Genomic DNA, 22,139 nt, shown 5'->3' with positions numbered 1-22,139 from the left:
AAATGAGGAAAGAGGGGGGGTGGGGGAGGGGTGTCACTGGATGCCCTGGGGGGGGGGGGCCCAACCCCCTCTAAATTTTGGGGGGAGTGGGGGAGGGGTCCGAGGCATCATGGCCCCCCCCCCCCCCCAAAAACTCGAGACCACACACGCGGAGGCAGCGAATCACGTTGGGTTTTATTAAGGCGAGGCCATGACCTGGGGGGGGGGGCAGAATTGGGGGAGGGGTCTTGGTGGGGGAGGGGTTTGGGAGGGGAGGGTGGGCGTGAGCCAATGGGAGTCCGTAATAAATAGGGGGTGGGGGTGGGGAGGGGTCGTCAGGGGAAGAGGAGGGGGAGGGGCAGGATAAGGAGGAGGAGGGGGAGGGGCACGAGGGGGGAGGCCCCCGAAAATCCTTGGGGCCCCCCCGGAGCCGCCGTCACGGGGAAGGCGGCGGGCGGGGGAGGGGGCGGGCAGCGGGGGGGGAGGGGCTGGGGCGGGGCCGCGGCCTCGGGGTCGTGACCTGGGCGGGGGGCAGGGGAGGGGGCGGGCGGGGCCGTGGCCTCCATGGCGACGTCCCCACGGGTGGCCGCCGTGACGTCGTCCCCTCCTTGGGACGTGGCGACGGGTCCCACCACGGTGGTGGCATCTCCGGGGGCTTCGGTGGCGCCGGGTTGGGCCGTCCCCCCCAGGGCGACGTCCCCGTGGGTGCCCACCATGGCGTCGTCCCCTCCTTGGGACACGGTGACGGGTCCCACCGTGGTCGTGTCCCCCTCTGTAGACCTCGGTGACGTGGCCCAATGTGTCCCCAGAGCAGTTGGGGACACCGGGACCCTCGGTCCCCTCCACGAGGACGTCCCCACCTTGGGCCACCACAGCTTTGTCCCCTTCTTGGGACACGGTGACGGGTCCCACCATGACATCGTCCCCTCTATAGACCATGGTGACATCGCCCAATGTGGCTCCGGGGTCTTCGGTGACACCGGGTTCCTCCGTCCCCTCCATGGTGACGTCCCTGTGGCTGCCCACCATGACGTTGTCCCCTCCTTGGGACACGGTGACAGGTCCCACCACGGTGGTGGCATCTCTGTAGACTTCGGTGATGTGGCCCAAAGTGTCCCCAGGGGTGCTGGTGACACCAGGTTGATCCGTCCCCCCCATGAGTACGTCCCCCTGGGTGCCCACCATGACATTGTCCCCTCCTTGGGACACGGTGACATCTCCCACTGTGGTCGTGTCCCCTCTATAGACCATGGTGACATCGCCCAATGTGGCTCCGGGGTCTTCTGTGACGCCGGGTTCCTCCGTCCCCTCCATGGTGACGTCCCTGTGGCTGCCCACCATGACGCTGTCCCCTCCTTGGGACATGGTGACGGGTCCCACCGTGGTGGTGGGATCTCTGTAGACCTCGGTGACGTGGCCCAATGTGTCCCCAGAGCAGTTGGGGACACCGGGACGCTCAGTCCCCTCCACGAGGACGTCCCCACCTTGGGCCACCACAGCTTTGTCCCCTCCTTGGGACACTGTGACGGGTCCCACCGTGGTCGTGTCCCCTCTATAGACCGTGGTGACATCGCCCAACGTGGCTCCGGGGTCTTCGGTGACACTGGGTTGGTCTGTCCCCCCCATGGCGACGTCCCCATGGGTGCCCACCATGACGTTGTCCCCTCCTTGGGACGTGGCGACAGGTCCCACCGTGGTGGTGGCATCTCTGTAGACCTCGGTGACGTGGCCCAAAGTGTCCCCAGGGGCGCTGGTGACACCAGGTTGATCCGTCCCCCCCCATGAGTACGTCCCCACGGGTGCCCACCATGACCTTGTCCCCTCCTTGGGACGTGGTGACGTGTCCCACCATGGTGGTGGCATCTCTGTAGACATCAGTGACGTGGCTCAAAGTGTCCCCGGGGTCTTCAGTGACACCAGGTTGATCCGTCCCCTCCATGGCGACGTCCCCGTGGGTGCCCACCATGACATTGTCCCCACCTTGAGACATGGTGACAGGTCCCGCCACGGTGGTGGCATCTCTGTAGACCTCAGTGGCGTGGCCCAAAGTGTCCCCGGGGTCTCTGGTGACACCGGGTCCTTCTGTCCCCTCCACGAGGACGTCCCCACTGTGGGCCACCGCAGCCGTGTCACATCCCTGGGACACGGTGACGGGTCCCACCGTGGTCGTGTCCCCTCTGTAGGCTGTGGTGACGTCCCCAGAGCAGTTGGTGACACCGGGACCCTCGGTCCCCTCCACGAGGACGTCCCCACCTTGGGCCACCACAGCTTTGTCCCCTCCTTGGGACACGGTGACGGGTCCCACCGTGGTTGTGTCCCCTCTATAGACCGTGGTGACATCGCCCAACGTGGCTCCGGGGTCTTCGGTGACACCAGGTTCCTCCATCCCCTCCATGGCGACGTCCCCGTGGGTGCCCACCATGACGTTGTCCCCTCCTTGGGACACGGTGACAGGTCCCGCCACGGTGGTGGCATCTCTGTAGACCTCGGTGACGTGGCCCAAAGTGTCCCCAGGGGCGCTGGTGACACCAGGTTGATCCGTCCCCCCCATGAGTACGTCCCCACGGGTGCCCACCATGACGTCGTCCCCTCCTTGGGACGTGGTGACGTGTCCCACCATGGTGGTGGCATCTCTGTAGACATCAGTGACGTGGCTCAAAGTGTCCCCGGGGTCTTCTGTGACACTGGGTTGGTCTGTCCCCTCCATGGTGACGTCCCCATGGGTGCCCACCATGACCTTGTCCCCTCCTTGGGACACGGTGACATCTCCCACCGTGGTCGTGTCCCCTCTATAGACCATGGTGACATCGCCCAATGTGGCTCCGGGGTCTTCTGTGACACCGGGTTCCTCTGTCCCCTCCAGGGCGACGTCCCCGTGGGTGCCCACCACGACGTCATCCCCTCCTTGGGACACGGTGACATCTCCCACCGTGGTCGTGTCCCCTCTGTAGACCTCGGTGATGTGGCCCAATATGTCCCCAGAGCAGTTGGGGACACCGGGACGCTCAGTCCCCTCCACGAGGACGTCCCCACCTTGGGCCACCACAGCTTTGTCCCCTTCTTGGGACACGGTGACGGGTCCCACCGTGGTCGTGTCCCCTCTATAGACCATGGTGACATCGCCCAACGTGGCTCCGGGGTCTTCGGTGACACTGGGTTGGTCTGTCCCCCCCCATGGCGACGTCCCCATGGGTGCCCACCATGACGTTGTCCCCTCCTTGGGACGTGGTGACAGGTCCCACCGTGGTGGTGGCATCTCTGTAGACCTCGGTGACGTGGCCCAAAGTGTCCCCAGGGGCGCTGGTGACACCAGATTGATCCGTCCCCCCCATGGCGACGTCCCCATGGGTGCCCACCATGACCTTGTCCCCTCCTTGGGACGTGGCGATTGGTCCCACCACGGTGGTGGCATCTCTGGGGGCTTCGGTGGCGTGGCCCAAAGTGTCCCCGGGGTCTTCGGTGACGCCGGGTTGGTCCGTCCCCTCCACGAGGACGTCCCCACCGTGGGCCACCGCAGCTTCGTCACTTCCTTGGGTCGCGGTGACACGTCCCACCGTGGTCACGTCCCCTGCGTAGCCCGCGGTGACGTGGCCCGGGTTGTCCCCGGGCTGGTCGGTGACGTCGGCTTGGGTTGTCCCCCCCATCGGGACCCCACCCTCGCGGGCCACCACATCCCGGCCACCTCCCTGGGCTGCGGTGGCACATCCGGCCATGGCCGTGTCACCTGCGTAGCCCACGGTGACGTGGCTCACGGCGCCCACGGGGTCATCGGTGACGCACGGTCCCTCCGCGACGACGTCACCACGGGCGGCCGCCACGAGGTCGTCCCCTCCCTGCGACGTGGCGTTGCCTCCCGCCACGGTGGTGGCATCTCCGGGGGCTTCGGTGCCGTGGCCCAAAGCGTCCCCGGGGGCTTCGGTGACGCCGGGTTGGTCCGTCCCCTCCATGGCGACGTCCCCATGGGTGGCCACCATGACCTTGTCACCTCCTTGGGACGCGGTGACGTGTCCTACCACGGTGGTGGCATCTCTGGGGGCTTCGGTGGCGTGGCCCAAAGCGTCCCCGGGGGCTTCGGTGACGCCGGGTCCCTCCGTCCCCCCCATGGCGACGTCCCCGTGGGTGCCCACCATGACGTCGTCCCCTCCTTGGGACGCGGTGACGCGTCCCACCACGGTGGTGGCATCTCCGGGGGCTTCGGCGCCGCCGTCCCCGGGGTCCCCCGCGTCCCCCTCCTGCGGGAGGCAGTCGGGGGGCAGCGGGGGAGGGGAGGGCGGCGGGGGAGGGGTGCTCCGGGGACATGGCGGGGTGACGCCGGGGGTGGGTGCCCCCCCCGCAGGGTCCTGCTGTGGCTGTGGGGGGAGACGGGGGGTCAGGGGGGGTCAACACCCCCCCCAGGACCCCCAGAGCACCCTATAGCACCCACGGGACCCCATAGCTCACCCCCCACCCCCCCCCAGCACCCCATAACAACCCCTATAGCACCCCCCAGCACCCATGGGACCCCACAGCACCCCAGGAGACCCCACAGCGTTCTACAGGGCCCCATAGCACCCCTGGGACCCCATAGCAGCACCTATAGCACCCCACAGCTCACCCCCGTAGCCCCACAGCAACCCCTAGCGCACCCTATAGCACCCATAGCATGGCCCCCTGCCCCACAGCACCCACCCCACAGCACCCATGGGACCCCACAGCACCCACCTCACCCCTATAGCACCCCAGAGCACCCATGGGACCCCTCAGCACCCCCCCACCCCACAGCACCCTATAGCACCCTATAGAACCCTACAGCACCCACCTCACCCCTACAGCACCCACTTCACCCCATAGCACCCACCTCACCCCTAGAGCACCCACTTCACCCTATAGCACCTCATAGCACCCATGGGACCCCATAGCACCCACTTCACCCTATAGCACCCCCCCCACCCCACAGCACCCACTTCACCCCTATAGCACCCCACAGCACACACCCCACCCCTATAGCACCCACTTCACCCCATAGCACCCACCTCACCCCTATAGCACCCACTTCACCCTATAGCACCTCATAGCACCCATGGGATCCCATAGCACCCACTTCACCCCACAGCACCCACTTCACCCCTATAGCACCCCACAGCACACACCCCACCCCTATAGCACCCACTTCCCCCCCCCCCAGCACCCGCCCCAGAGCACCCACAGGACCCCTCAGTGCTCCCCCACCCCACAGCACCCTATAGAGCTCCTTAGCACCCACCTCACCCCTATAGCACCCAGTTCACCCCACAGCACCCCTATAGCACCCACCTCACCCCATAGTACCCACCTCATTCCTATAGCACCCATAGCACCCTATAGCACCCACTTCACCCCATAGTGCCCTATAGCACCCACAGCACCCTCTAGCACCCATGGGACCCCACAGAACTCTATAGCACCTACGGGACCCCCACAGCCCCATAACAACCCCTATAGCACCTGCCCTACCGCACAGCACCCTATAGCACCCATGGGACCCCAGAGCTCACCCCCCCACCCCCCCCAGCACCCCATAGCCCCGTAACAACCCCTATAGCACCCATAGCAGCACCTATAGCACCCCACAGCTCACCCCCGTAGCCCCACAACAACCCCTAGCGCACCCATAGCACCCATAGCATGGCCCCCTGCCCCACAGCACCCCCCACAGCACCCGCCCCACAGCACCCATGGGACCCCACAGCACCCACCTCACCCCTATAGCACCCACTTCATCCCATAGCACCCTATAGCACCCATGGGACCCCATAGCACCCACCTCACCCCTATAGCACCCCCCCACCCCACAGCACCCACTTCACCCCACAGCACCCTAAAGAACCCCATAGCACACACCCCATCCCTATAGCACCCACTTCACACTATAGCACCCCATAGCACCCATGGGACCCTACAGCACCCACTTCACCCCCCAACACCCCACAGCACCCGCCCCAGAGCACCCACAGGACCCCTCAGTGCTCCCCCACCCCACAGCACCCTATAGAGCCCCATAGCACCCTATAGCACCCAGTTCACCCCATAGCACCCACCTCACCCCTATAGCACCCAGTTCACCCCACAGCACCCACGGGACCCCCATAGCACCCACCTCACCCCATAGTACCCACCTTATCCCTGTAGCACCCATGGGACCTCATAGCACCCCCCAACACCCACCTCGCCCCTATAGCACCCACCACACCCCTATAGCACCCCATAGCACCCACTTCACCCCATAGCACCCACTTCACCCCTATAGCACCCACCTCACCCCATAGCACCCCCTGCACCCCATAGTACCCACCTCATCCCTATAGCACCCATGGGACCCCACAGCACCCCCCAACACCCCACAGCACCCACCTCACCCCTATAGCACCCACAGCACCCCATAGCACCCTGTAGCACCCACAGCACCCCATAGCACACTATAGCACCCACCTCACCCCATAGCACCCACCTCACCCCTAGAGCACCCACTTCACCCCTATAGCACCCACCTCACCCCTATAGCACCCATAGCACCCTATAGCACCCACTTCACCCCATAGTGCCCTGTAGCACCCACAGCACCCTATAGCACCCATGGGACCCCACAGCACCCACCTCACCCCTATAGCACCCATTTCACCCATAGCACCCCACAGCACCCCCCTCACCCCACAGCACCCCTATAGCACCCACCTCACCCCATAGCACCCACCTCACCCCTATAGCACCCACAGCACCCTATAGCACCCACTTCACCCCATAGTGCCCTATAGCACCCTATAGCACCCATAGCACCCCACAGCACCCCCCTCACCCCACAGCACCCCTATAGCACCCACCTCACCCCATAGCACCCACCTCACCCCTAGAGCACCCCACTTCACCCCATAGTGCCCTATAGCACCCTATAGCACCCATGGGACCCCACAGCACCCACCTCACCCCTATAGCACCCACAGCACCCTGTAGCACCCACAGCACCCCATAGCACCCCATAGCACCCACCTCACCCCACAGCACCCCCCTCACCCCACAGCACCCTATGGCACCCCCAGCACCCCCCGTCCCGGGGACCCCGCGCACCCAGGAGGACGGCGCTGAGCGCCAGCAGGCGCAGCCCCCGCTCCATCGCCCCGGGGTGGGTGGGTGGGGGGGGAAGGGTGGGGGGTCCCCTATATCCCCGCCCCGCCCCCTCCCCCCGCCCAATTGAAGGGGTGGGGGCGGGGGGCGGGTGGGGGGAGGGGCGGCGGCACAGCCCAGGAATGTGGGGCGGCCGCCCCTCCCCCACCCCCAAATTATGGGGGACCCGGACGGGCGGGGCGGCCCCACCCCCGCCCGCAGCCGCAGCCCCACGGACGCCCCACGGGGGTCCCGCCCCACGTCCCCCCGCGGCAGGGACCCCCGTCCTGCCCCACCCCCCATAACCAGCGGACCCACGTCCCCGCCCCACGGGAGAGACCCCCCTGTCCCGCCCCACGCCCCCCCCCAGACGGGACCCGGGGCTCTGTGCCCCACGCCTCCCCACGGAACAGACCCCCACGTCCCAGCCCCACGCCCCCCCACGGCAGGGACCCCCGTGTCCCGCCCCACGCCCCCCCACGGGCCGGCCCCACACCTCGCGCCCCACAGCCGCGACCCCCCGTGTCCCGCCCCACACCTCCGACACGTGTGGGGTGACCCAGGTGTCCGGATGCCGCCACGTGACCCCACCCGCTAATTAAAAGGGCCTCATTAACCCACACCTCCCCCCCCACCCACCCCCCACGCGTGACCCGGATACCCGCCAAGCCCCGCCCCTCCTTCACCAGGAAGTGGGCGGAGCCGCACCGCGACGCGACACGCCCCCCCGCTACACACCACACCCCCCGCCGCGCATGCGCGCTTCCCTCCCCGCCGCCGACTCGGGGGGGCGTGGCCGCGCCGGCGCCGTTGTCTCCTAAAAAGGGGGGGAGGGGGCGTGGCCTCGAGCGCGGGGAGGGGCGGTCGGCCCCGCCCGCCCGCGCATGCGCAGAAGCGGCGGCGGCGGCGGCGGCCGGACGGGAGCGGCACCGCGCGGCGGGTGAGCGGGGCCGGGACGCGCGGGGCATTGTGGGACGGCGGCGGACCCCGCCCCCCCCCAACCGCGCGGGGCATTGTGGGACGGGAGCAGGACCCCCCCCCCCCCCGTTCCCCCCTCCCCGGCGTTTCACGGGCCGCGGGGCATTGTGGGAAGGGGTACAAACCATCCCCCCCCCCCCCCCCCCCCCGCCGCGGGCCGGGTGGTGGGGTCACCCCGGGGAATTGTGGGATTGATGGCGGGGAGAGGTGGGAGGGGCTTGGGGGGTGGGGGTGGGGCTTGGGAGGTGGTGGGAGGGGCTCAGGGCACGATGGGGGGGGCCTGGGGCACGGCGGGGGGGGCTAGGGCTTGGTGGGAGGGGTCTGGGGGCTGGTGGGAGGGGCTGGGGGCATGGTGGGTGGGGCTTGGGGTGGTGGGAGTGGCTTGGGAGGTGGCGGGAGGGGGATTGGGGCATGGTGGAGGGGCTAGGGCTTGGTGGGAGGGGCTTGGAGTGTGATGGGAGGGGCTTGGGGTGTGGTGGGTGGGGCTTGGGGGTGGTGGGAGGGGTCTGGGGCATGGTGGTGGGTCTAGGGCTTGGCGGGAGGGACTTGGGGTGTGGTGGGAGGGGCTTGAGGCATGGTGGGAGGAGCTTAGGGCATAGTAGGAGGGGCCTGGAGCATGGTGGGAGGGGTCTGGGGCATGGTGGGAGGGGTTTGGGACATGGTGGGGGGTCTAGGGCATGAAGGGAGGGGCCTGGGGCCTAGTGGGAGGGGCCTGGGGCATGGTGGGAGGGACTTGGGCCTAGTGGGAGGGGCCTGGGGCCTAGTGGGCGGGGCCTGGGGCTTGGTGGGCTGCAGCCCACGGTCTCTATGGCTCGGCGGTCCCGGGGCGTGGTGGGAGGGGCCCGGGGCCGCGCGGGCGCGGCCCCGGGTGCATGGCGGGCGTGGTGGCGCAGGGCAGCCATGATGGCGGACGGGCGCCGGCCGGGGGAGTCGGGCGGGAGCGAGGACGGCGCCTTCGAGGAGGAGGAGGAGGAAGAGGAGGAGGAGGAGGAGGAGGAGGAGGAGGAGGAAGAGGGGGCCTCCACCGGTGAGCGGGGGCGGGGGGGGTGGGTGCCGTGGGGTGCCGTGGGGTGGGGAGGGGTGTGCTGTGGGGCGGTGGGGGGTGCTGGGGGGCAGGAGGGGTGCTGGGGGGGTCCCAAGGGCGCTGTAGGGGCTGTTACGGGCCCCTATGGGGGCTGTGGGGTGCCGCGGGGGGGGTCGCGTGGGTCCTACGAGGTTCTGTGGGGGTCCCGTGGGGGCTGTGGGTGCCAGCGGGGTGTCACGTTCCCCCCCCCCCGCCCCCGCAGGCGTCTCGGCGCTGCCGGAGGAGGAGGACGAGTCCGAAGCCACGTCGGTGTCGTCGGGGGAGAGCGGCCCCCCCCACCCCCCCCCGCCAACGGCTGCGCAGGTACCCGCCCCTCCCCTCCCCCCCCCACCCCCCCCAGGACCCCTGGGTGCCCCCCACCCTCACCCCTCCCCCCCCCCGCCAGGTTCCCGGACCCGCGACCGCGCCCGTCGGGGGAGGAACCGCGGCCGTTACCGTCGCCGTTACCGGACGCCACGGGAGGAGGAGGAGGAGGAGGCGGGGGGGGGGACGGGGGACGGGGGAGGGGGCAGCCCCGGGGGGGGCGGGGCGGCGGGGCGGGGGGATGGGTGGCCGATTGGCCCCACCAGTGCCCCGAGTGCGGCCGAGGCTTCGGCACCTCGCGGGCGCTGAAGGTTCACCGCAGCTACCACGGGCGCAAGCGGCCCCAGGGACCCCCCGGGGGCGGGGCGGGGGGGGGGGAGGGGGCCGGCCGCCCCTCCCCCGCCGCCCCGCCCGCCGCCGTCGCCGCCCCCCCGCCCCCCGCCCCCCCGCCGTCGCCCTTCCATTACATCTGCGCCGAGTGCGGGCTGGGTTTCGGGGCGCCGGCGGCGCTGGGGGCTCACCGCTGCGAGCACGGGCGGCGGCGGCGGCGCAGCCCCCCGCCCCCCCTCCCCCGCCGGCGCCGCCCCTCCCCCCCCGCAGCGGCGGCCGCCCCCCCCCGCCCCCCGCCCCCCCCCCTACCGCTGCACCGAGTGCGCCGGAGCCTTCGGCCTCGTGGCCGACCTGCACGAGCACTACATGCTGCACGCCCGCGGGGAGCTGTGAGGCGGGTGGGGGAGGGGCGGCCGAACGCGACCCCCCTCCCCCCACCCCCCACCCCGCGTCGGGGTCCCCACCCCCCACCCCGGGGAGCCCCCGCCCGGGCGGGGCGGAGGGGAATAAAGACGGTGTGTTGTTGGGCCGCGGCGGGGGCGGTCCGCTCTGCTTTGGCGCGCGGCGGCGGCGGCGGGGGGTGACGTCATCAGCGGGGGGGATGACATCATCAGCGGGGTGGGGCGCAACGGCCCTTTAGAGCGTGGATTGGGGGGGGGGCGGCATCATTGGCTCGGGATGGCGGCGGCGAGCGGGGCGGCGGCGGCGGGGCCGTGACGTCAGGGGTGGGCGGTGATGTCATCGGTCGGGGGGATGACGTCATTGGGAGGGAGGCGTCGTAGGCCGGGGGGTGACATCATAGGCTGGGGGTGACGTACGGGGGTGATTTCGCAGGGCGGGCGGCTGATGTCGTGGGATGGGGGCAGGGGGTGATGTCACGGCGGAGTGACGTCACAGGGAGGGGGGCATTTCCCAAGTGACGTCACGGTGATGTCACCCTGAAGAGTGGCAGGTCCCGGCAGGATGTTGTCCCCATCCCCCCCGCCCCCAACCTGGATGTCGCTATGACATCACCCCCCGTGCCCGTGACAACATCACGCCCCACCCCGCCCCAGGAATTGACACACCCCTGAAAGAAGCGACACGCCCCCGAAAGAACCAATCGGCTGCCGCCCCGGTTTTTATTGGCTGCCCCCAGCCGGGCCGCGGTGCCGAGAGAAGCCGCTGGGCCCCGCCCCCATCCTCCAGGCCCCGCCCCCATCCTCCAGACCCCACCCCTCCCCACAGACCACGCCCCTCCGAGCCCCGCCCCCTCCCTAACCCCGCCCCCGCAGCACCCTCCACCCCCTCCCCGGGGGGGTGCACCGCCGAGGGAGGGGCTGGGACCCCGCCCGGCCCCACCCACCCGCCCCGCCCGGCCCCGCCCCTCAGAGCTCGCCGCGGGCGTGGCGGATGTAGTGGCGGTGCAGGGCTCCCTCGCGGGCGAAGGCGCGGCCGCACTCGGTGCAGGCGTAGGCGGGCGCGGCGGGGCGCGGCGGGGCGGCGGCGGGCGGGGCGGCGGGCGGGGCGGCGGGCGGGGCGTGGGCGCGCTGGTGCCGGAGGAGGGCGGGGGAGGAGGCGAAGGGGCGGGCGCAGACGAAGCAGACGAAGAGGGCGCCGCGGAGGGCGGCGGCGGCGAAGTCGCGCGGGTGCTGGCGCTTGGCGTGGCGGGCGGCGAAGGCGGCGTCGGGGAACGTGATGAGGCAGCGGCGGCACTGGGTGGAGCCCAGGCGGTCTGCGCCACCGCGTCACCCCGCCGCCCCGCCCCGCCCCCGCCCCGCGGCGGACGCGCCGCCTCCCCGGCCTGACCCGCGGGGAACCCGAGGGACCCCCCCGGGGACCCCCAGCCCCCCTTGGAGACCCCCAGTGCCCCCCCAGACGACCCCCAGCCACCTTTGGAGACCCCCCGACACCCCCAGTGCCCCTCCAGCCCCCCCCAGATGACCTCCAGACACCCCCAGCCCCCCCGGACACCCCCCAGGACGCTCAGTCCCCCCATAGGGACCCCCAGACACCCCCCCAGCCCCCCTGGGGACCCCTGGGGACCCCCAGACACCCCCCAGGGCCCCCAGGAGACCCCCTAGAGCCCCACAGGGACCCAGAGACGCCCCTCTGGATCCCATTGCCCCCCCCCCCGGACACCCCCGGACACCCCATAGGGTCCCCCGGAGACCCCCAGCCCCCCTCAGGGACCCCCAGCCCCCCTCTAGTGCCCCATAGAGACCCCTCAGTCCCCCCCGGACACCCCCCGGGCCCCTCCCCCACTCACACACGCAGCCCTTGGGGCGGGGCTCGGGGGGGGGCCCTCCCCCCCCCCGTCCTTCCTCTTCCTCTTCCTCCTCCTCTTCCTCCTCCTCCTGCTGCCGCCGAGGGGGGCCCGGGGGGGGCGGGGGCGGCTCCGGAGGCGGCGGCTGCGACATCCCGGGGGGCTGGGGGGGGGGGGGGGGGCCGAAATGGGGGGGGTGACCCACGGCCACGGGGGACCCCACCCTCTCCCCGGGACCCCCGTAACCGCCCCCCGCCGCCTAGCCCCGCCCCCTCGCCTGGCCCCGCCCCCGGCCCCGCCCCCTCCGCCGCTCGCCGCCCTCACTCGCTCTGGCGGCCGCTCTCCGCGCCCCCCCCCCGGCGTCTACTTCCGGCTTCCGGCGCGGCGGCTTCGGTAGGACCCCCCACACCCTCCCCCGGGCGCTTCCGGTTCCGGTGCGGGGAGGGGGGCTGACCTTTTCGCGCGCCGGAACCGCCCCCAACCCGGACAGGCGCGGGAAGGGGCAGCCCCGGGGAGGGGGCCTTGGAGCGGCGCATGCGCAGCGCCGTCTCCCGCAAGGGGCGTGTCGGTGCCGAGCGACGTCACCCCCCCCGGCCAATGGCGGGGCGGGGGCGGGGCCCGCGGGGCCCGCAGTGAGGGCGGGGCTTGGCGGGCACGGCGGCGCCCCCTGGCGGCCGAGGGTGGGGACGGCGGCACCCGCCGCTGCGGCGGGAACCCAGTGACCCCCAGTATAACCCAGTGACTCCCAGTGCCCCCCCCAGTACATCCTGGTGACTCCCAGTACATCCCACTGACACCCCAGTCCCCCGCAGTCCATTCCGGTGCCTCCCAGTACAAGCCAGTATATCCCAGTATAGCCCGGTGCCCTCCCCAGTGCCTCCCAGTCCCCCCCAGTGCCTCCCAGTACATCCCAGTGCCCGCCCCAGTGCCTTGCAGTGCCCCCCCAGCCTATCCCAGTGCCTCCCAGTACATCCCAGTGATTGCCCCAGTGCCTCCCAGTGCCCCCCCAGCCTATCCCAGTCCCCTCCGGTGCCCCCCCAGTATAACCCAGTGCCCCTCAATATGACCCGGTGACCCTCCAGTGCCTCCCAGTGCCACCCCAGGCTATCCCCGTCCCCCCCAGTGCCCCCCCACTATAACCCAGTGCCCCTCAATATGACCCGGTGACCCTCCAGTGCCTCCCAGCGCCTGCCCACTATAACCCAGTACAACCCAGTGCCCCCCAGCGCCCCCAGCACGCGGGTACGAATCGGGGGTTTATTGCGTATCAAAGGTGGTTTAAAAGGCGAATTATTTACAGACGCACCCGCGCGGGGGGGGGAGGGAGAGGAGGGGGCCCGGGGCAGGGCGGTGGGGGCGGGGCCTCCCCGGGCCACACCCCCTCCGTACATCATTCATGAGCTTCCCCTCCCCCCTCTCCCCCCCCCTTCCCTTCCCTATTTTTTTTTTTTTTTTTTTGTGCGTGGGGACGGACGCGGGGACACGGACAGACGGACACGCCCCCTCCCCCCCCGCCCCGCCCCTCCCCCCTCCCCCCATCATGGCTTTGAGCTTTCGGGGGGGGGAACCCGGCCGTCTGCCCCACCCCCCCCACCCCCCCCTTCCCCCCCCCCCCGGCAGCACGCGGGCTGCGGTGGGCGGGGCTTGTGTGGGGAGAAAGGGCGGGGCTCGCGTGGCAAGAAGGGGCGGGGCTTCCCCCCACCCCCTCCGCACCCCCCCAGAGCCCCCTCCCCGCGGGTGTGGGCGTCCCCCCCCGTGTCCCCATTCCCCCCCGTGTCCCCCCTCCCCATGCTGCCCCCGTGCCCCCCCTCAGATGAAGAACTCCTCCTTGCGCTTCCCGGGCTCTCCCCCCAGGAAGGCCTCCCGCGCCTCCCCGTGCTCCTCCAGCCCGCTCGCCTCGTGCGTCAGGTACGACCCTGCGCCGCCCCCGCCGCGTCAGGCACGCCCCCAAAGAGCCACGCCCTCCCCGAGCCACGCCCTCCCCCTGTCCGTCCGTCCCCCCCCTTCTACAATCCCCCTGCCCGGCCCCAAGCGCTGCGGGATGCCCGAGGCCACGCCCCCGCAGGGGTTAGCCCCGCCCCTGGGCGAGCCCCGGCTCCTCCTCCTCGGCCAAGCCCCACCCACCCCTCACGGCCCACAGCCCTTCCCACAAGCCCCGCCCCTCCCAACCTACACCCCCTCCAGCAAGCCCCACCCCTTCCAACAAGCCCACACCCCTTCCAACAAGCCCATCCCCTTCCAAGCCCCGCCCCTTCCAGCAAGCCCCTCCCATCCCAACAACCCCCTTACCAACAAGCCCCCACCCCAGCAAGCCCCGCCCCTTCCAGCAAGCCCCGCCCCTTCCAGCAAGCCCCTCCCATCCCAACAACCCCTTTACCAACAAGCCCCCATTCCAGCAAGCCCTGCCCCTTCCAGCAAGCCCCTCCCATCCCAACAAGCCCCTCCCATCCCAACAGGCCCCTCCCATCCCAGCAAGCCCTGCCCCTTCCAGCAAGCCCCTCCCCTTCCAGCAAGCCCCTCCCATCCCAACAACCCCTTTACCAACAAGCCCCCACCCCAGCAAGCCCCTCCCCTTCCAGCAAGCCCCTCCCCTTCCAGCAAGCCCCTCCCATCCCAACAACCCCTTTACCAACAAGCCCCCACCCCAGCAAGCCCCTCCCCTTCCAGCAAGCCCTGCCCCTTCCAGCAAGCTCCTCCCATCCCAACAAGCCCCTCCCATCCCAGCAAGCCCCTCCCATCCCAAGCCCTGTCCCTTCCAGCAAGCCCCTCCCATCCCAATAACCCCTTTACCAACAAGCCCCCATCCCAGCAAGCCCTGCCCCTTCCAGCAAGCCGCTCCCCTTCCATCAAGCCCCCCTTCCAGCAAGCCCAACCCCTTCTACCAATCCCCGCCCCTTCCAGCAAGCCCCTCCTCTTCCAGCAAGCCCCTCCCATCCCCACAAGCCCCTCCCATCCCAAGCCCTGTCCCTTCCAGCAAGCCCCTCCCCTTCCATCAAGCCCCCCTTCTAGCAAGCCCAACCCCTTCTACAATCCCCACCCCTTCCAGCAAGCCCCTCCCATCCCCACAAGCCCCTCCCATCCCCACAAGCCCTGCCCCTTCCAGAAAGCCCAACCCCTTCTACCAATCCCCGCCCCTTCCAGCAAGCCCCTCCCATCCCCACAAGCCCCTCCCATCCCCACAAGCCCTGCCCCTTCCAGCAAGCCCAACCCCTTCTACCAATCCCCGCCCCTTCCAGCAAGCCCCTCCCCTTCCAGCAAGCCCCTCCCATCCCCACAAGCCCCTCCCCTTCCAGCAAGCCCCTCCCATCCCAAGCCCTGTCCCTTCCAGCAAGCCCCTCCCCTTCCATCAAGCCCCCTTCTACCAATCCCTGCCCCTTCCAGCAAGCCCCTCCCCTTCCAGCAAGCCCCTCCCATCCCAAGCCCTGTCCCTTCCAGCAAGCCCCTCCCCTTCCATCAAGCCCCCTTCTACCAATCCCTGCCCCTTCCAGCAAGCCCCCTCCCCTTCCAGCAAGCCCCTCCCATCCCAAGCCCTGTCCCTTCCAGCAAGCCCCTCCCCTTCCAGCAAGCCCCCTTCTACCAATCCCCGCCCCTTTCAGCAAGCCCCTCCCCTTCCAGCAAGCCCCTCCCCTTCCAGCAAGCCCCTCCCATCCCCACAAGCCCTGCCCCTTCCAGCAAGCCCAGCCCCTTCTACCAATCCCCGCCCCTTCCAGCAAGCCCCCCCGCCCATGCCCCGCCCCCGCCCCGCCCACCTTTCTGGCGGATGGAGCACCAGACCATGGTGGCCAGGAGGCAGATGAGGAGGAAGACGAGGAGGGCCAGGATCCCCCCCACGATGGCGTAGGGCACCGACCGCTGCGCCGCCACCACCGCCCCGGGGTCTGCCGGCGGGACGGCCCTCAGCGGCGCCGGGGGGGGGGGGGGTGGGTGGGGGGCGGCCCCCCCCCTTTGCCGTCGGAGAGCGAGGAGGGGGCCCCGCCGGGCGGACTCACCGTAGACGACGAGGACGTAGTGGTCGGCGGCGCGGCCGTGGGGGTTGCCGGCCTGGCAGCTGTAGGTGCCGTTGTCCTGGGGGCCGAGCGCCGGCAGCGTCAGCACCTCGCCCTCCGCCCGCGCCCGCGCCGGCAGCGACTCGTTCCCCCCGGCTCCAGGCGATCTCGGTGGGGCTGAGGGGGGGGGGCGGCGAGGAGGAGGAGGAGGAGGAGGAGGAGGAGGGGGGGGGCGGTGGCACCGGTTGTCACCCCCGTCGCCGTCCCCCCCCCCCCGCCGTGCCCTGTCCCGGGGGAGGGGGGCGGGCGGCACTCACCGGGGGTTGCCGTTGACGGCGCAGGTCAGCACCAGCGTGTCGCCTTCCCGCAGGACGCTCTGCGACGGGTGGATCCGCGCCGTGGGGGCGTCTGGGGGGGGGGGGGGGGACGACACGGGCACAAGGGCACGGATGGCACCCCCCCGCAGGGACGTGGCACCCCCCCCCTTGGTGTCAGTCACCCCCCCCCCAGTGTCCCTGTCACCCCTCCCAGTGTCCCCATCACCCCCCCCGCTGACACTGTCACCCCCCCCCCGGTGTCACTGTCACCCCCCCAGTGTCCCTGCCACCCCCCACAGCATCCCCGCCACCCCCCCCCAGTGTCCCCAGTGACCCCCAGTGTCCCCATCACTCTCCCAGTGTCCCCAGCACCCCCCCCAGTGTCCCCATCACCCCTCCACTGCCCCCACCACCCCTCCCAGTGTCCCCAGTGCCCCCCCCAGTGTCCCCGCCACCCCCCCGTGTCTCCAGTGCCCCCCCAGTCTCCCCATCACTCTCCCAGTGTCCCCATCATCCCCCCCCAGTGTCCCCATCACCCCCCCACTGCCCCCACTGCCCCCCCCAGTGTCCCCACCACCCCTCCCAGCGTCCCCAGTGCCCCCCCAGTGTCCCTGCCACCCCCCCAGTGTCCCCGCCACCCCCTCCCAGTGTCCCCACCACCCCTCCAGTGCCCCCATCGCCCCCTCCACTGCCCCCACCACCCCTCCCAGTGCCCCCATCACCCCCTCCACTGCCCCCAACACCCCTCCCACTGTCCCTACCACCCCTCCCGGTGTCCCCATCACCCCCCCAGTGTCCCCGCCACCCCTCCCAGTGTCCCCAGTGCCCCCCCACTGTCCCTGCCACCCCTCCAGTGCCCCCATCACCCCTCCCGGTGCCCCCATCACGCCCTCCACTGCCCCCACCACCCCTCCCAGTGTCCCCAGTGCCCCCCCCAGCTCACACTGGACGTCGAGGGTGTAGTGTCCCTGCCGGCGCTGTCCCCTGCCCAGGGCGGGGTGGGTGACCTCGCAGGTGACGACGGCGCCGTGGTCCCTGCGCTCCACGCGCAGGCGCAGCACGCTGCGCTGGCGGAAAACCTTCCCCTGCTGCTCCCGGCTCGGCGACCCTGCCGGGGACGCGCGGGGGGCGTCAACGGGGGGGGCGGCGGGGGACGCGCGTGACACCGGCGACCCACAGGGTGACACCGGGGGGACGTCGAACCCCACCGGGGTCCCCGTGTCCCCATCAAGGTCCCCTCCGTGTCCCCAGCCCCACCGGGGTCCCCACGTGTCCCCCCCGCCGTGGTCCCCAACCCCCCCGTGTCCCCCCCCCCACCCCGAGCGGTCCCCGGTGTCACCTTGGAGCTCGCGGCGGTCGCGGTACCAGCGCAGGGTGGCGGGGGGCCGGGCGCGGGGCACCAGGCAGCTCAGCTCCACCTCCCCCCCCCTCCACCGCCGCCTCCACCGCCTCCACCACCGGGTCCTCGGGGGGCACTGCGGGGGGGGACAACGGGGACAAGAATTGGGGACACGGACGTGGGGATGAGGGATGGGGGGGGACGACAAGGGGGACGTGTCTCCACATCTCCCCCGCGCCCCCCCCCGCGTCCCCACGTGTCCCCCAGTGTCCCCACGAACGATGACAAACTGGTTTGGGGTGTCTTGAGGGCAGCAGAGAAACTGCCACCGCATTCCCCGTGTCCCCACGTGTCCCCACATGTGTCCCCACGTGTCCCCTCATGTCCCCAGTTGTCCCCAGCTGTCTCCACGAACGACGACAAACTGGTTTGGGGTGTCTCGAGGGCGGCAGAGGAACTGCCACCGCATCCCCCATGTCCCCACGTGTCCCCCCAAGTCCCCAGTTGTCCCCACGAACGACAACAAACTGGTTTGGGGTGTCTCGAGGGCGGCAGAGGAACTGCCCACCCGCATCCCCCTGCCTCTCCACGTCCCCCCAGTTGTCCCCAGTTGTCCCCCCAACCGATGACAAACCGGTTCGGGGTGTCTCGAGGGCGGCAGGGGAACCAGAACCCCATCCCCGGCGCGCCCGTGTCCCCCCCCGAAGCGTCCCTACCCAGGACGGTGAGGGTGGCGATCTGGTGGTGGGTGTCATCGGCGTAGAGCTGGCAGAAGTAGCCGCCCTCGTCCTCCAGCCGGGCGCGGGACAGGCGCAGGCGCACGCGTCGCCGGCTGAACTCCGCCAGCTGGAACCGCTCGTCCTTCAGCGCTGGCACCCGGCACACCGGCGTCACCCGCGGCCGCCTCGTGGCCGCCGCGACGCCCCCAGGTCCCCGCGGCCACCCTGGAGCCCCGTGGCCACCATCGGGCCGCCCCAAGGTCCCCAGGGCCACCATAGGGCCACCCTGGAGCCCCGTGGCCACCATTGCGCCACCCCCAAGCCCCCCCCCGGCATCCCGTGGCCACCCCAAGGTCACCCCATGGCTACCCTGAGGCTACCCTAGAGCCCCGTGGCCACCACAGGGCCACCCCAAGACCCCCTGGCATCCTGTGGCCACCTCAAGGTCCCCACAGCCACCATAGGACCACCCTAGAGCCCCATGGCCACCCCAAGGTCCCCCCATGGCCACCACAGGACCACCCTAGAGCCCCATGGCCACCATAGGGCCACCCCAAGACCCCCCCTGGCATCCAGTAGCCACCCCAAGGTCCCCAAGGTCACCCCATGGCCACCCTAGAGCCCCGTGGCCACCCCAAGGTCACCCCCTGGCCACCATAGGGCCACCCTAGAGCCCCACGGCCACCCCACGGCCACCATGGCACCCCATGGCCACCCCGAGGCCACCATAGGGGCCACCCTGGAGCCACCCCAAGACCCCCATGGCCACCCCACAGCCACCCCAAGGTCCCCATGGCCACCACAGGACCACCCTAGAGCCCCGTGGCCACCATAGGGCCACCCCAAGACCCAACCCCAGCATCCCGTGGCCACCCCAAGGTCGCCAAGGTCACCCCATGGCCACCCTGAGGCCACCACAGGGCCACCCTAGAGCCCCACGGCCACCCCAAGGTCCCCAAGGCCACCCCGTGGCCACCACGGCACCCCCATGGCCACCATAGGGGCCACCCCGGAGCCACCCCAAGACCCCCATGGCCACCTCAAGGCCACCATGGCACCCCACGGCCACCCCAGGGCCACCCAGAGGCCGCCCTGGAGCCCCACGGCCACCGCGGGGCCCCTATGGCCACCCTAAGGACCCCACGGGCACCCCAAAAGCTCCTCAGAGCCCCTCCTCCGCCGTGTCCCCCCCCGCCGTGCCCTCACCGCGGGTGCCGTTGAAGAAGAGGGTCTGCCGGGCGGGGTTCTGGATGACGACGATGGAGCCGTCATACTGGTGGAGGTGACAAGTGATCTCGGCCGTGCCGCCCTCCAGCACCGTCACGTTCTCCGCCTGCACCTCCTGCGCCCCGCCCTGGGGACAGCGGGGACGGCATCACCGGGGGGGGGGACACGGACACACGACACCCACACCGGGGTGCTGGGGACATCGGGGGCGCCGTCACTGGGGACACCGACACTGGGGACACCGATGCCGGGGTGCTGGGGACACTGGGGACACCCACACTGGGGTGCTGGGGACACTGGGGACACCCACACTGGGGACACTGACATGGGGGGCACCCACACCGGGGTGCTGGGGACATCAAGGGCACCGCTACTGGGGACACCATCACTGGGGACACCATCACTGGGGACACTGGGGACACTGACACCAGGGACACTGACACCGGGGTGCTGGGGACACCGGGGGCACCGTTACTGGGGACACCTACACTGGGGTGCTGGGGATACTGGGGACACTGTTACTGGGGGCAGTGACACTGGGGACACCCACACCGGGGTGCTGGGGACATCAGGGACACCATTACTGGGGACACCATCACTGGGGACACTGGGGACATTGACACCAGGGACACTGACACCGGGGTGCTGGGGACACTGGGGGCACCATTATTGGGTGCTGGGGACACTGTGGGCACTGTTACTGGGGACACCTACACTGGGGTGCTGGGGACACTGGGGACACCGTTACTGGGGACACTGACACTGGGGACACCCACAGCGGGGACACTGACACTGGGGTGCTGGGGACACTGGGGGCACCATTATTGGGCGCTGGGGACACTGGGGGCACCGTTACCGGGGGCACCGACACTGGGGACCCCCCACACCGGGGTGCTGGGGACACTGGGGACACTGTTACTGGGGTCACAGGCATGGGAGACACCCATGCTGGGGTGCTGGGGATATGGGGGACACTGACACTGGGGACACCCACACTGGGGTGCTGGGGACATCGGGGGACACCATTATTGGGAACGCTGACACTGGGGACACCCCACGCCGAGGTGCTGGGGATGTTGGGGACACCGACACTGGGGTGCTGGGGACACTGGGGACACCGTTACTGGGGGACACTCACACCGGGGATACCCACACTGGGGTGCTGGGGACATCGGGGACACCATTACTGGGGTGCTGGGGACACTGACACTGGGGACGCCCCACACCAGGGTGCCGGGGACACTGTCATCATGGAGGGTGACACTGGGGACACCCGTCACTGGGGTGCTGGGGACACTGGGGACACCGTCCCTGGGAACACTGACACTGGGGACGCCCACACCAGGGTGCTGGGGACACTGTCATCACGGAGGGTGACACTGGGGACACCCACACCAGGGTGCTGGGGACACTGGGGGACACCGTCCCTGGGAACACTGACACTGGGGACACCGACACCGGGGTGCTGGGGATACTGGGGACACTGGTAGTGGGGACATTGACGCAGGGGGACACCCACAGCGGGGTGCTGGGGGACATCAGAGACACCGTCATCAGGGAGGGTGACAGCGGGGACGCCAGCGGTGCCGGTGACACCGACACCGGGGACAGCGGGGGACGCCAACACCGGGGACGCTGGGGACACGGACCCCCAGGACAGCGGGGACGCCGTCGTCGGGGACACCAACACCGGTGACACTGTCACGGGGGGACCGGTGACACACAGGGGGGATGCCGGTGGCGGCAGCGCAGGGACGCTCGCCCCGGTGACGGCAGGAGCACCGGGGACGCCATCCCTGGGGACGGTGTCACGGCCCCCCCTGGGTCGTCGTGTCCCCCCCCGCCTCATTACGGGCCTCTCGTTAGGGTCCTCGGCGTCACCCTCCGGTTGCCGTGACGACGCCGGGCTGTCACCGGAGTTGGGGGGGGGGGGGGCGGGGGGGGGGTAAATGTGTGTGACACAACGAGGGGGGGGGCGACATGGCGTTTTCGCTGTGTCAGCACAATCTCCCCCCCTTCCCCAGGGTCGCCACGGCGACCGTGGCGTCACCGTCACCGCCAAGGTCGTCACCACGCCAAGGTCACCCCCATCCCCAGGGGGTTCCCGGGGGGGCACACGCGTCCGGGGGGGGCACCCAGGTATCTGGGGGGGGCACCCAGTTGTCATGGGGGGGGGACCCAGGTGATGGGGGGGGGGGGACCCAGGCGATGGGGGGGGGGACAGGACAGGCATCTGGGGGGGGCACCCAGGCGTTTGGGGGGGCACCCCAGGCATCTGGGGGGGGGCACCCAGGCATTCGGGTGCTGCCCACGGAGGTGACACAGGGACAAGGGACACTTTGTTCCCCCCTGACTCCCACCCCGGCCGGACGCCTGGGTCCCCCCCCGCCACGAGTGGGTGCTGGGTGGGGGAGGGAAGGCGTCCGGACGCCTGGGTGCCCCCCCCCCCCCAAAAGGCCAGGGGAGGGGAGGGGTGGGGTGGGGGACACACACACACAATGGCCCTTTTCTGCGCC

At 70.7% G+C, this 22,139-nt stretch overlaps 4 protein-coding genes across 5 annotated transcripts; 1 reads left to right on the top strand and 3 right to left on the bottom strand.

Moving 5' to 3' along the window:
• Positions 1-70: 70 nt before the first annotated feature.
• Positions 71-7,852, bottom strand: LOC128138410 (mucin-4-like). The gene is made up of 8 exons (XM_052779686.1): positions 7,834-7,852; positions 7,634-7,689; positions 3,186-4,328; positions 2,545-2,716; positions 1,777-2,232; positions 840-1,463; positions 500-709; positions 71-195 (listed from the first exon to the last, which is right to left on the bottom strand). Exons 1-8 carry the CDS (start codon positions 7,850-7,852, stop codon positions 71-73), a joined length of 2,805 nt encoding a protein of 934 aa, XP_052635646.1.
• Positions 7,853-7,927: 75 nt separating this feature from the next.
• LOC128138409 (translation initiation factor IF-2-like) lies at positions 7,928-10,572 on the top strand. The gene is made up of 5 exons (XM_052779685.1): positions 7,928-8,035; positions 8,967-9,100; positions 9,360-9,460; positions 9,543-10,312; positions 10,431-10,572. The coding sequence occupies exons 1-5, from the start codon at positions 7,980-7,982 to the stop codon at positions 10,570-10,572; spliced, it is 1,203 nt and encodes a 400-aa protein (XP_052635645.1). The 5' UTR covers positions 7,928-7,979.
• A 550-nt stretch (positions 10,573-11,122) lies between these two features.
• LOC128138413 (zinc finger protein 576-like) lies at positions 11,123-12,586 on the bottom strand. 2 transcript variants are annotated; one of them, XM_052779689.1, is made up of 3 exons: positions 12,360-12,586; positions 12,039-12,198; positions 11,123-11,484 (listed from the first exon to the last, which is right to left on the bottom strand). In XM_052779689.1, the coding sequence occupies exons 1-3, from the start codon at positions 12,569-12,571 to the stop codon at positions 11,158-11,160; spliced, it is 699 nt and encodes a 232-aa protein (XP_052635649.1). In that variant the 5' UTR covers positions 12,572-12,586; the 3' UTR covers positions 11,123-11,157. The 2 variants fall into 2 exon arrangements, with proteins under 2 accessions (XP_052635649.1, XP_052635650.1); XM_052779690.1 differs by having other exon boundaries at positions 11,123-11,504; positions 12,360-12,496.
• Positions 12,587-13,837: 1,251 nt separating this feature from the next.
• On the bottom strand, positions 13,838-19,771 carry CADM4 (cell adhesion molecule 4; the record flags this gene model as incomplete). The annotated part of the gene is given in 10 exon segments (XM_052779684.1): positions 13,838-13,951; positions 15,785-15,913; positions 16,025-16,172; positions 16,174-16,198; positions 16,339-16,429; positions 17,282-17,446; positions 17,678-17,765; positions 17,767-17,813; positions 18,394-18,546; positions 19,603-19,771. Coding segments are annotated over 10 exon segments (1,122 nt in total), but the record flags the coding sequence as incomplete, so codon positions are not given.
• Between the last annotated feature and the right edge of the window lie 2,368 nt (positions 19,772-22,139).

This window comes from Harpia harpyja, unplaced genomic scaffold (genome assembly GCF_026419915.1).
Source record: "Harpia harpyja isolate bHarHar1 unplaced genomic scaffold, bHarHar1 primary haplotype scaffold_420, whole genome shotgun sequence".
NCBI lineage: Eukaryota > Metazoa > Chordata > Aves > Accipitriformes > Accipitridae > Harpia > Harpia harpyja.
Note: the sequence above shows the minus strand (reverse complement) of the source record. Positions and strands in the feature narration are given on the sequence as shown.

Bases quoted from the DNA above. Each gene is read 5' to 3' on its own strand.
- LOC128138410 (XM_052779686.1), bottom strand. The intron at 2,717-3,185 runs GTCATGGTGGGC...GGAGGGGACAAG, and splicing joins CGTCCCAAGGAGGGGACAAC to GTCATGGTGGGCACCCATGG. The intron at 2,233-2,544 runs GTGGGGACGTAC...TGGTGGCCCAAG, and splicing joins CGACGTCATGGTGGGCACCC to GTGGGGACGTCCTCGTGGAG.
- LOC128138413 (XM_052779689.1), bottom strand. From the start codon at position 12,571: ATGCGCCGCTCCAAGGCCCCCTCCCCGGGGCTGCCCCTTCCCGCGCCT. The intron at 12,199-12,359 runs GTGAGGGCGGCG...CCCCCCCCCCAG, and splicing joins GAGAGCGGCCGCCAGAGCGA to CCCCCCGGGATGTCGCAGCC. The intron at 11,485-12,038 runs GTGAGTGGGGGA...GGCTCCACCCAG, and splicing joins CCGCCCCAAGGGCTGCGTGT to TGCCGCCGCTGCCTCATCAC.
- LOC128138409 (XM_052779685.1), top strand. From the start codon at position 7,980: ATGCGCAGAAGCGGCGGCGGCGGCGGCGGCCGGACGGGAGCGGCACCG. The intron at 9,101-9,359 runs GTGAGCGGGGGC...CCGCCCCCGCAG, and splicing joins GGAAGAGGGGGCCTCCACCG to GCGTCTCGGCGCTGCCGGAG. The intron at 9,461-9,542 runs GTACCCGCCCCT...CCCCCCCGCCAG, and splicing joins CCCCGCCAACGGCTGCGCAG to GTTCCCGGACCCGCGACCGC.